The sequence below is a fragment of the Musa acuminata genome, chromosome BXJ2-6, assembly GCF_036884655.1.
Source record: "Musa acuminata AAA Group cultivar baxijiao chromosome BXJ2-6, Cavendish_Baxijiao_AAA, whole genome shotgun sequence".
In the NCBI taxonomy this organism is placed as follows: domain Eukaryota; kingdom Viridiplantae; phylum Streptophyta; class Magnoliopsida; order Zingiberales; family Musaceae; genus Musa; species Musa acuminata.
In genome coordinates, this window is record NC_088343.1 from 14,562,024 (window position 1) to 14,575,166 (window position 13,143).

At 40.3% G+C, this 13,143-nt stretch overlaps 2 protein-coding genes across 3 annotated transcripts; one reads left to right on the forward strand and one right to left on the reverse strand.

Moving 5' to 3' along the window:
* Window positions 1-478: 478 nt before the first annotated feature.
* Window positions 479-6,630, forward strand: LOC135615046 (BTB/POZ and TAZ domain-containing protein 3-like). 2 transcript variants are annotated; one of them, XM_065113028.1, is made up of 7 exons: window positions 479-629; window positions 969-1,043; window positions 2,937-3,306; window positions 4,016-4,146; window positions 4,606-4,912; window positions 5,560-5,873; window positions 5,960-6,630. In XM_065113028.1, exons 3-7 carry the CDS (start codon window positions 2,983-2,985, stop codon window positions 6,087-6,089), a joined length of 1,206 nt encoding a protein of 401 aa, XP_064969100.1. In that variant the 5' UTR covers window positions 479-629; window positions 969-1,043; window positions 2,937-2,982; the 3' UTR covers window positions 6,090-6,630. The 2 variants fall into 2 exon arrangements, with proteins under 2 accessions (XP_064969100.1, XP_064969101.1); XM_065113029.1 differs by having other exon boundaries at window positions 2,958-3,306.
* Window positions 6,631-7,949: 1,319 nt separating this feature from the next.
* On the reverse strand, window positions 7,950-12,452 carry LOC135584276 (formin-like protein 1). The gene is made up of 4 exons (XM_065113030.1): window positions 10,668-12,452; window positions 10,374-10,576; window positions 9,444-9,688; window positions 7,950-8,944 (listed from the first exon to the last, which is right to left on the reverse strand). The coding sequence occupies exons 1-4, from the start codon at window positions 12,161-12,163 to the stop codon at window positions 8,132-8,134; spliced, it is 2,757 nt and encodes a 918-aa protein (XP_064969102.1). The 5' UTR covers window positions 12,164-12,452; the 3' UTR covers window positions 7,950-8,131.
* Window positions 12,453-13,143: the final 691 nt, after the last annotated feature.

A 13,143-nucleotide genomic window follows, 5' to 3' on the forward strand; every position in this document is an offset into this window, starting at 1 on the left:
AAATATTAAAAATAATTAATTATAAAAAATAATTTATAATTAGCTCGAAATGATAGCTAATTGTCGATTCTTCATCACGCTAATTCTTCATCAATCAATAAAATTATTGTGGACAAACTTTTACTATACTATATCCGATTAAATCGATTGGATAAAAATAAATTTTTAATTTTTTAATATCAGATTATTATTATTATTATTATTATTATAAGTGACGAAACGGGATTAGCATGTTTTTAAATATATTATGTGAATGTAATAAATCACCAGTAGAATGATATTTAAGATGTTGTTATTAAATTATTGACTCAATTAGTATTAAATATTTAATATTAATAGTAAGAATTAAATTAAATATCTGCCATCGAACGTGCTTCGATTACGACGACATGGCAAACGTGGCAGTCACCTGCCGTGGCTTCGACGCCTTTAACGCGTTCTCATACCGCCTGCTTGTCCTCGTCGCACGTGATGGTCCGCCGCCTTCCCACGCCCCACGTCCCCCACCTCTTTGTCTTCCTCCCCCACCTCAACCTGCCCTTCGATCCACTTGTGAATCTTTTCCACTGCTGTCGCGCATGCATCGCGTACGTCGGTCTTCGTGAATCTAGCCCGAGGAGCAATTCGAGGTGAGCTTGCCTCTCTCGGTTATAGGTGTGTTTTCTTGTTCTTTCTTGATCTTTCCTTTCTTGTGAGGAAAATGAATCTCCTCTCTAAGAGCTTCTTTTTGATCCGATGATTCTGTCTTTGATTCCAGTCTGATATATCAGAAGATATATTCACGGATTTTATATGCTATTACTATTATCATCCCGTTCACTTTCCTAAATATTTGTTCTTGCTTGTAGACTAGGGATTTTAGCAGTATTCTAATAGCATTGTTACAGACTGTGGGAAAGAGATGCTCTGTTACTCTCAATGTTCATTCCCAACGTTGACATTGAACTTTCCCTTTTGATCATTTGCAGGCGGCAGGGCGAAGGGGTTTCTGCTGGTGTATATCACTAGCTAGCACTTGGCATACACATTAATAGCTCTCTGTGGTGAGAAAAATACTTTCTTTGGCCCTGGAATTCGGTCTTAATTCTTGGTTCACTTGCAACAGTATTAGATCCAAAAATTGTTAGTATTTATTGTGATCTCACAAGTCTGCTACACCATACAAATTTTTTTTCTAAATTTTTTGTAAGATTACATTTGTTCATTTATTTATTTTTTCTATTTACCTATTAATTTGAATAAAAAATATATATTCACTTTTGAATAGATATTAAAAATATTAGAAGGTTGAATTTATCACATAATATTCAATGAATTTTTAAAATATAATTTTACCAAACAACACTTACGTTAATGCTGATTTGAGATATAGTTTGTTTACCAAATATTCAAAGCATTTCACAATTGTACATTCACTCAAATCTCTTTCTCCAAATGGACATACAGATGTAAATGTGTTTCCAAATGCACCATATAATCATCTTAACCATTTTTGCTTCCTAAATTAATATGTCATAAGTAATTTCCCATTTTATTATTATTATTTTCTTCCTAACCTTATATGCTCTCAAAAGGAATATCCTTTAACAATTAAAATATTTCCTACTTTTGAAGATTCTTATAAAAATAACCTAATTACTTTATATTAAAAAAAAAACTTAAATGGAATTATATGGCCCTACCTCATTATAAATCCACATCCCCTTTATAAACCCAAGAGTGGACTCCTATTCTCATCTTAAACTTGGCTGACAGGGATTTGACCACCAGGGAGGATTGTTTTTCATTAACCTTAGCTTTAAAATGTATGTTCTCCACCTTTTTCTTCTAGTCTAAATTTTAAAATATTTGATTGATTTCTAGTTGTTTAATATTTCATAAAATTTTGATATTGATTAATGTTGGATTTTTAATTTAAAAGAAGAATTATGTAGGGTTGTTAATATTAATTTATTTTTTTTTATTTTGCATCAAATTAAATTATTTTTTACTGTTAATTTAATTATTTTGAATCATAACATAAAATTCAATAAACCATATTTAATGTTTTTCATTATGTTCATGTCTTCATATATCAACTTAGATTATTTGTAAATGTTACTTTAATTTTGTATCTTGACAAGAAAAAGTAAATCATATTTGAAGATTTTCATATTTTCAAATCACTCTTAACAATGCCCAATGCAGCCATAACTGTTTGGAATCACCATTGTACTGGGTCTCTCATGCCATATACAAAGTATAATCTATCATGATATTTTTGACACGTCTACATGTCTCTTTGAATGTATTTATGGATGAATGAAATTACAAATGATTGAATGTGCTACATGTTTATATATATATATATATGTGTGTGTGTGTGTGTGTGTGGATATTGTTTCATATAATCCATATTAGTAGGGTGATTTTTTTAGAAGATTATCAGACTATCAAACAAGATGGTTAGACGATTTCTCCATTCATTACTAGTTGTTATTAGGAAAAATGTATCACCACCTTGATCGGGTGGTACATCATTATGATTGCTATTGGGAGTACGATATAAGTTATCCGTTGTCGGGAGAATAAAGGACTTATGCCATAAAGGAAAACCTCTCCGCCCATTGTTGCACAAGTGCACCATCAGGTATTCGATTTATTACAATGTGATAATAAACATGTTATTGGCATGATAATTTTATATGTTTGATCTATTTTGTTATGATTGATGCATGACTTTGTTTAAATTGATTTGAGATTACTTGTTTATTTTTGATAAATTTTAATTATGTGGATTTATAATTTTGTAGATTCCTGTTCAGCATGATTGTTGAAATATTTTTATTTAATATTTATTTTCACAATAACCTTCTGATCTTGCATGATGTTAGAAACTTAATTTTCTATCATGCAAGGGCAGAATATCTTGACAGACACAACTTGAATTTTTTCAGATCTTATATTGCACATCTCAGGAGAAGTCCGAGAAGAACAAAGTCAATGGCTTACCTCGAGCTGGATCTGCCACAATGCTTCTCGAATGAGCAATCTTTACCAATGGCCAGCACTTCATACAAAACTTTTAATGTGCCAGATGCATGCAGATCACATCAATTAAATAGTGGTCGTAGTGTTCCACAACCACCTCCAGTCCATGGATCTTCTTATGGTGCAAGAAAATGCTCTAAAAGTTTGAAGGATGACACTTATGTCCCTGATGAAACAAGGATAGCTTGGGACAAACTCTTCTACGAAGGATATGGTGCTGATGTCCATGTTCTTACTGAAGACAAGGACATAATTTTGGCACACACAAGCATTCTTGTGAGTACACTACAGTCCTGGTTTTTATTGGCATGATATTACTTTGTCAATATATCAGAATAAGCACTTCCGTGATATTAGAAACTGAAGTATGGACCAATTCACTTTGATCAAGGTAAAATTATAAGTGAGTTTAGAAATTTAACAAGATATTGAAATTCTTTTAATGAGAATCAGATACTGACAAAGTCAACATGTATTAAGAATACGGTGGTTCTCTTAATTAATTGTGATAATTAGGTGTCAGCACGATAAAGACAAAAGGATGTCCTTGGAAAGGATCAAGACATAATTATGCATGTTTTGTTTCAGATATCGTGGAAGTTGATTCTGATATGGAAACAGTAACAAATATCTCATAACTCTTTTCCTTTTTTTGTGAACTTTTTCCGCCTTTATTTCTTTCTTTTTCTTTTGAGAAAAAAGTTACCTCAGAACATTAAGTGATTAACTTTGATATTTAAATATTTGTTGATAAATTGTTGAAAGTTTGTCTTGTCCATGGGGCTCATTATTAGTGTCTTCTAGTTGGCCTATACAGTAACCCACTGAATGAAAATTTGACTCCAAACCGGAGAAGGGATGTAAACAAAGAAAAGTGAGGGGGTTGTTTACATGAAGGGGAGAAAACATGTTGCTTAGTTTGCTAACACACTATTAGTTAAGTTTCGAATATTAAATTGTATGCACTGATTGGTGTATTGGACAGGGAATCTCATCTCCTGTTCTGAGAAATTTATTGGAACAAGCAAGAGTCATTAAAGGGTTTAGAAAAATCACAATAGAAGGTGTGCCTTCAGAAGCTGCCCGTGCATTTATCCGATTTCTCTACTCTTCATGGTATTCCTGCAACACTTTCCTTTTCTCTTTATTCCTCTGCAATTATGTCTGGATTCTTGTTTTTTGCTGCCTTCATTGTCATTGGTGTCACATAAATGTTCCTTTCGGAACTTGTAACTGTCCATGCTTCCACAAGGATGGAATAGTTGTGATAAGTTGCTCCTGATTACTTAATGTTAGTAAAAAAGCAGTATCATGCTTCATACAGATGAGAAGGTGAATATACATGAGAATCATTCACATGATGTCGCATCATTTCTGGTATTTAGGTTTTTCTTGTTTTCTTTTCGTTTATTATTTTTTACGTTTGAAAATTGACCGATAGTTATCTGTGATATCCAAGTTGAAAATAATGGTCTGAAGTAAAAGTTAAGCACTATGGTTGGTTTTCGTATTTCTTTTTTCTTACTAAAATTTTAGACATGACCTCTGGATCTCACGTTTAAATTCATTATGCAGCTGTGAACCTGATTTGATGAAGAACTTTGCTCTTCACTTGCTTGTCCTGTCACATGCATTTGCAATCCCTTCCCTGAAAAGGACTTGCATCAAGCTAATAGAGCAGGAGGTTTTGACTGAAGAGAATGTCGTGGATGTGCTTCAGCTAGCTAGACTATGTGATGCACCTCGACTCTCACTTTCTTGTACCAAAATGATTCTTAATGATTTTAAGGCCATCTCGTTTTCTGATGGATGGAAAGCAATGAAGCAAGCAAATCCCAGTCTAGAGCAGGAGCTTCTGGAGTCTCTTGTGGGGGAGGACTCCGTAAGTTCTTTCTCTCCTGTTGTTCCATTTTAGAGTTGCTGTGTTAAATGCTGTTGCATGCCTTTTTTTCTTTTGGTGTCTTATCCTGCTAAGCATCTGACAATGATCTGTTTGTTTCTCCATTGCTAGCAGTATATGTGTTAAAATTGGTTCAAGTTTGTTTTAATAACACAAAGTACTGGCAGAAGTTATCCATCAGGTGATTGATTTCCTCTTCTTCATGAAATCATGAAGAGGTTTTGAAAACAAGAGTGCAGAATTTAGCATGTTTCCAGTAGTTCCATGCAATATGACCTTAACAGTAGTTGCAGGGCTCTTAAGAACAAAATGGTACTTTGATTATTCATACTTCTACTAGAGCTGTTTGTTTTCATGCTAAAGATGTTTGAATCCTAGAATGGCCTTCATCAGCTACTTACATTCAGAATTTGGATATGGATTCGATATCATATGTTTATGCCATTTCTCTTTCTTTTATTCTTTATCTTTTTGTTTTTATCGGTAAGGGGATATGTTTATCCACCAATTGTTTCACATGTCAATTATCTGTCTACAAAATGGGGTGATAAAAGCTGGTTAGTTGGATCCCCAACCCAACCATTGTCTTGTTGACACAGCTAAACTGATTGTATATTGGCATGATGCAGAAAAGGCAGGATAGACTGAAAAAGATGGAGGAAAGGAAGGTGTACATGCAACTGTATGAGGCAATGGAGGCTCTCTTGCACATATGCAGAGATGGGTGTAGGACGATCGGGCCCCACGACAAGATGCCGAAGGACAGCAAAACCACCTGCAAATATGCAGCATGCAAGGGGATTGAGTCGCTAGTTCGGCACTTCAAAGGCTGCAGAATTCGAGTCCCAGGAGGTTGCATGCACTGCAAGAGAATGTGGCAGATTCTTAGGCTCCACTCCCAGATTTGTTCAGAGCCAGACTTGTGCAAGGTTCCTCTCTGCAGGTTTGCTGCTCATCAATAACAATGATGTTTTATTCCTTATAAATTAACCGCATAAATATTTTTGTAACATCATCTTGTACTGGCAGTCATTTCAAGGATAAGATGAAATCCCTGAGCAAAAGGGAGGAATTCAAATGGAAACTGCTAGTGAGCAAGATAATGGCAGCAAAAGGCACGATCAACTCCATCTTGGCACAGAGACTGCTGCTAGGCTAAGACACTGAAGCTGGAGTGACGAGGATGGAGTCGAGTAGTGTCAGAGATGACAGCAAAGAGTGGGATCTGTATCTGAATCAAGACATGTCATTTACCACGAATTCTTCAGAAGTCAGAATCAGCCTCCTCAATCAGGAACTTGATATAGAAGAATAAAAAGAATCTGCATGGTTGTCACTGTGACAAACAAGAATAAAGCCCATAGGTGGAGTAGAAGACTAGTTTTATAGATGTCTCTTCCCCGGTTCCTTTGTCTCGTCACTGAATGGGACCTCACAAAGTAGTTGAGTAGTTGATCTATCGTAACTCCGATGCTTGTCAGCAGATAACAAGTTGGGGTTAGGCAGTTTTGGGATATTGGAACTTGTCTCAGTAGGTCTAGTTAGGATGTTGTTACATCTCCATGAAAGAATATGAAACACAGCCTATTTCACCTTGTGTTTGTACCTAATGGGCAGTGATATCAAACATATCTCAGTAGGTCTAGTTAGGATGTTGTTACATTTTGATGAAAGAATATGAAACACAACCTATTTGACCTTGTGTTTGTACCTAAAGGGCAGAGATATCAAACATAATCTACTTCCAACTTGGAAGTCATTTTTGTGTCCATGCATTTGCTTCCCAACTTCCTCCCAAACAAGAGTTCAGGAAGCAGGTAAATGATTTCTGAGATCAGGTTATTGATACTTTGTATGTCATGATGTTTGATGGGAAGAAAGGCAATCACCAAGCACATGAATGGGATTCTTCCTTCTTGTTCTTCGTGTTACATGATTCTTCCTTCAGTCCTTCCTTTGTACATGTGGAATCGAATTGGATTCTTTCCATCTTTTCTTCCATAATATTCTAATAACAGGATCCGTGAAAAAGATTGTGGCTTCAACATTGTCTCTTTATTGCAGGATAAGTAATACTATTAGGATTCAATGGCAAAAACCCAGAAAATACCATCTTCTGGGTGGAGTAAGATTAACATCTATTCTTCTATATACTCTTACCAATAACAGGATCCATGGAAAACATCGTGGCTTCAACATTGTTTCTTTATTGCAGGATGAGTAATACTCTTAGGATTCAATGGCAAAGAAATTTGTCTCCTTATAACAAAGATTGATTCCGTACTTAACAATCTGACTTCATACACAGCTTTACATTGTTTCAGAGAGTGCAATCAAGCTGCCAATTGGGTTGCTTGTAAAGCTAGACCAGATAAATCTAATCTTTCTTTGGGTAGAATCTTTCCCTCCATATCTCTGTCTGATATATTGTATACAGATCTCTCATGGTATTTTTGTAGAACATTGAAGTCCTAATAAATTTTCTTTGCCAAGAAAACAAAAATAGACATTTGTCTCTTTCTCTTCTTCATGTACAGGTTGGCTTCAAGCTCTATAGCTGCTGTAGCTTTCAATGCTTCTCTCGAAAGCCTTTGGATACTTCACTACTACCTATCGTTCCCAGCGTGCATTCCAATGCCATGTGTGGCTCGTCCCCACAGCTACAACCTACCAAAAGATTCCCACACAGCCAATCCTTCTCAGAGGCCACAAAGAAATGACTGAAATCATGTTGAAGCTTCCATACTATGATGTTTAATCATCCTACTTGTACAAAGCTTTGCAAGTGTTACGTGTAATCATAATGGAACTCAAGGGACGATCCAACTGAAAGATTCACCATCTCATTCTATACGAATAGTTGCAAAAACATCATGTTTACAATTCCTCATATAAGAATGGAGTAAGATCTCTGATGACTTCAGACACAGAATTGATACACAGCACTTTCCTGCAGTTTGCTACTACTTGCCTATATCTCAGAGAAATAATCTTTGAACATAGATTTGCAGAATGCAAGTGAAGGGAAACCAAATTTATTTTTTCCTATTCTAGATTTCCTTTGTGTGTACATAGGAGAGGAAAAATAGTAATACAAAAAAAAGAATCTTAAATTAGTATTCTAAGAACACAAAGAATTATAAATAACCTGGAATAGATTCCATGTTTGCTGCACTTCTAGTCGAAAACTCGTAAAAAGATCTATGATGACAATGAGCTCTCGTCATCCGAGCCTTCAGGTCTCGATGCATGAATCGGGAATACATGTGGTAAAGTAGGGTTCACAGGCACCGGGAATTGCCGTGCTGAGCTGACAATGGTGCATTCATTTATTCTTCCAACCTCCTTGCAGACCTGATCAAGGATGGCTAGAAAATCTCTGACCACCATGAAAATTCTGAAAGGATGAGCTTCTTCTCTGGCTGAGTTCCCATGGAAATACTCGGTTATTTCCTTGACCAGAGACAATGCAACACTCTCCTGAGCCTGCACCTTTATAATGTCATCCTCTGCCCTCTCTAGAAACTGATCCATGGCATTACCGAATCTCTGGCTGTTCTCCTCAGAACCAGATGCTCCATTCAATCTTAAGACCTCATTGATCTTTCCTATTCCTCCAGCTAGTTTTGAGACATAGCTGCTGAGTACATCAGAATCCATTGCAGCTGCCTTCTTTACGTTGCTCAGCTCACCCCCTAGGCCAGCGACAACTTGGAGACCAAGCTTCCTGCACTCAAGGTCATCTCGTAGAGCATTTGCCTGTGTTTTCGTAGCTGAATTGTTGGAGGCAGAAAGGCGGGAACCTTCTGATCTGATGATCTCCTGGACAACAAAGTGCAGAAGGGTCGTCTTGCCGTCGGTGCCTTTGACATCAACTAGCTTGAGCAGTGTGTCAAGCTTGAAGGCATGTGCATCGCCTCGATTTGTACCCACATTCATGCGGTTGCCAGTCTTTAGTACAGCCTCCAGAAGCTTGATAAACAACCTGCTGCTCCGCAGTTCTTCACAGGCGGCCTGGTAATTGCAAATCCAGCAATCATGAGAATTTCATCAGCATTCTCTACTGGCTAAATTAGATCATTTATATAACTGTTGAAGTGATTTTCATATAGCAATCATGAATTTTATGATACAGCACTCGAAACAACTAAATCGAAGATCCGCAATTCGCTTGTTAAATTTTTGGATTGCAAAACTTTTGTATATTCTTCCAAGAAAATCTTAAATTTGGGAAACTTGAAGAGCCAAGGTAAACAAAAAATAGGTTTCAAGATTTTACTACCTACAAGCACAGGTATGGTAACACACAACAACTTATTTCTACTTGCTGAGTATTGAATTGCAGGCACATTTTAGGTAGAGGAGAGCAAGATCCTTATAATGGAAAACAAAAATCATGTTCAGATTTTACCGATGTTCCATCAATCACATTGATCGAATTTATCGTATTAATATCTGGCAGCAACTACAATATTGTAGCTAAAGAAACAACTAGTAAAGGTTAAGCATTTACCTCAAGAGTTTCAAAGGACTTGTTGAGGAAATTGACCTCTGAATCAAAATTGGCTATGTACAGCATTGCGTCAACTCTTTTAAATGCAAATGGTATATCTAGCAATGCTTTAAGAAACTTCTCTGCCGTGCCAAGCTTGAATGGCGAATCATTCTTATAGTCTTTCAATTTATGTTCTTCTTCCTTGCTAGGAGCCATCTTTAGCAAGGTCTCCAGCAGTTCAGTTCCTAAGCTATCAGCATTACCTGCTTTCAGCAATCATCGTTAGAAAATAATGGAAAAAAGTGTCATGAAATATCACAACAGACAAGCGACAGAGAACTTCCTCAGATTCTGGTTGCAAGCTATTTGAATGATAACTCTGAATATTTTGTATCAGTACACAAACACATTTATAATGGTCAGACGGCCATAAAGGAAGATGCATACTATAGTTTGGACACCGATAATTGTATGAAGATGCTTTGTAGAATTATTTGATATTTAAATATTTAGTAAAATGATCACATACAGGATATTTTTGGGATCAAAAGCCTCTAAAGTGAAGAGCCAGGTCTGTAAGCTGATATCAGGAAGGAATGGAAGATCTCAAAAATGAGAACTTCAGGATCACTTCTTAGGAGAATTTCACTCATCTTAAATCATTGCTCTCTGGCTGTGGATGAGTTGTATGCATGAATTCATATAGACTGTTCTACATTTTCAGTACTAAGCATCATGTTATGATCAATGAAAAATAATAAATTGGAAGTTTTTAGCACATAGACTCAAATACTAATGGAGGAACAACATGAAAGAACCACCCTGCTAGCTTACTACTACTTGAACTTCAACAATGAACCAAGAAAAAGCATTGGAAATGGAAGTTTTACTCCACTCAAAGACAGCAAATGCATAGACCAAATTGAACATGAGGTAAAAAGATTTCACCTTCCAGTAGGGCTTCACACACTTCCTCCTTGGTCACATTTAATGCTCTCAGTAGAATAGCAATGTTCTGAGACTTCTTCGGATCAAGCACCTTGTCGTTCGCCTGTGTCTGCGAAGGAAGTAGCTGTTGCTTGTTGGTCTCCTTCGGTTTGGCATCGGTTGCATTGGAAACAAACAGAGTCTCAATCATTTCCTCATTCACCCTGTTGATTCATCAACTAGCATTCAATGAAAAAGGCCATTCAAAGAGAAATGCTATGGTGATGAACACAAAACCATGTTCAAGGATCTCACTGGAAGGAGCTAGATTGTAGCTGATCCCACACCATCGCTCGGTTGGATCTCGCCTGGACCTTATCCCAGTGTAAAGGCTTCAACTTTCGGCGACGGGTTTCCTCGTTCTTCTCCATCTCATCTGAATTCCCCCTCGAATCTGCGGGGTAAACCGATGCTGAGGAATTCTTGACTCCTACTTGCTTGTGCGGCAAAATAACTGGCGGCTTCCGAATCCGGCTCTCCCAGTACCCAACCAGTGGTGGTGGGGGAGGAGGCGGTGGCGGTGGCGCCGGCGGAGTACGAACGACGAATGGATTACGAGAGAAGTGCCCAGGCGTCATCGGGGACTCCGGAGTCGGTCCTGCGAGATCAGAAGCTTCCGCCCTTCCTTCGAATTCTTTCTCCACTGGGAAGGACGGTGGCGAAGGCGAAGGGGGTTTCCGCTTTGGAGGTGAAGGTGTTAGAGGCCGAAGGGGAGGCGGCGGGGGAGGTGGTGGTGGAGGCAGTGGAGGTGCGAACACGAGACTTCCGGTCAAGTTCCTTTCAGATCTGGACTTCAAAGATCCGCCGAAGGAATGGCCGGGGCTTGATCCCACGCGCGGCGACGAAGCCACCGGTGATGATTGAGGAGACGAGGCCATGATCGAGGTTGGGTACGATGGCGTGCTCAACGTCGAGCTCCGAGACTCACAATTGTCCAACGCCGCCGGGAACGTCCGCCGGGGGCTCGACATTTGCCCGCCAATCACCCTCCCAGGGCTTCCCCTCCCTGCCGAGGACAACCGCGGCGAATAGAACTCCTCCTCCGACGAGGTCCCCGTCTCCCCATTCCCGTGCCCATGCCGGAACTGCCGCGGCAGCGGCGGGAGAGGACGGAGCTCAGGGGAGCCCATCTTCCGCTCGGACGATCCGTCCATCGGGTCCGCGGCGGGGCGGCCGGCATCTTTGCCGTAGTCGTCGCGGCGAGCGTCCGCGGGGGTGCCGAGGTAGATGAAGTCGGAGAACGCTGCGACGGAGGGGGGCGCCTCGGGTCCGCGGTCGGACGCGGCGGAGTCGTCGGGGAACAGACGGTGGGAGTCTGAACGGGCGTCGTCCTTGTCGGAGTAGGGATCGGGGAGGAGGCGCCGGCGGCGGTGGAGGAGGAACGCGACGCCCGCTGCGGCGAGAAGGCCGAGGGCGAGGAGGGGGAGGAGGACGGCGGCGACGACCACGGAGCTGTGGCGGTGGGGAGGGGCGGAGCGGGAGCCGGGGAAGGTGAGGGAGGATATGTTGGCAGGGAAGGTGGGCTGCGGGGGAGGTGGCGGCGGCGGAGTGGAGGGGTAGAAAGGGAAGAAGGGGGTGGAGGAGGACGAGGGATACTTGGGGAGCGACTCAGCCGGAGGAGGGGAAGGAAGAGGGAAGAAAGGCACGTGCAGTGCCCTTCTGTTGCGGACGGAAAAAGGAGCTACAGCTGCTGCTGCTGCTGCTACTACCTCCGGTGATGATGATGATGCAGCGGAGGGTGTTGATGGCATTGTGGAGGGAGAAGGTGACGCGATTGTGGTTTACCTCGCCCTGAAAAGAAGCCAACAAAGAGAAGGGAAGATAGAAGGGGGAAGCAGACAGGGCCGCGGGGAGTGCTTTGTTTATGGCATGTTCTCAGCGCAACGTGTTTGTCTACGCTGGCTGTGCCTGAGTAGAGAAGTACGAGTCTACGGTAAAGAGGAAGAAGCAGTGCGGTGGCGTGGTGGATTTACTGAGGCTACGTGCATGGAGGAAGCAGCTCATAATGCAGTGGACTTGTGTCTTGGATCCTCATCAGATATTAGATTACGGTGGGGTACTCATGTGCAGAGGTCTACCGAAGTGCTAATATCTTAATACCATGGTCGGCTTCTTGATGATTCCTATTAGTTGCCAACTGAAGATTTGGATCTTGGAAAGATGAGGAGCGAGGAAGGAAGAGGAGACGACGGCGATAGCCGTTGTGTAGTTCTTGTCGTCATCAATGCGGGTTAAAATGCCGGTGCGTTCACCGCTGCGTCGTCTCAAGCTCGAACGGGTCCGATTCTCCATCTCAGCCGTCCATCCCCCACTGTTTCTCATCTCGACCGTTCGTCAGTGATCACGTCCATCCTCGATCGTCCATTTCATTTGAGCTTGAGTGAGATGAAAGAATTAGAGATAAAAATTGGACCCTTATATTTCTTTGCTTGTGCCATTTTTTCCAAGAAATACTATTGTTTCACCAGAAAGAATTTGAGTTCTCCTCACTCTGTGTTTCTGTGAGTAAGCCTTTTAGTGGTCTTCGACAGGTTTCATGTGCCACAATACTGCCCGTATGCATGGGAACATTGACCTAACAAATTGTTGACCCGAGTGTCGCTCATTGCCGACACCATCACTCATATGCATATGATATTTCATCCTCCATCACCCATATGCATACAAAAATGAATGATGCTTGTGGCTCAATCAAGTGCTTCCACTTCCCACATGCACTTTCTGGTCTTTA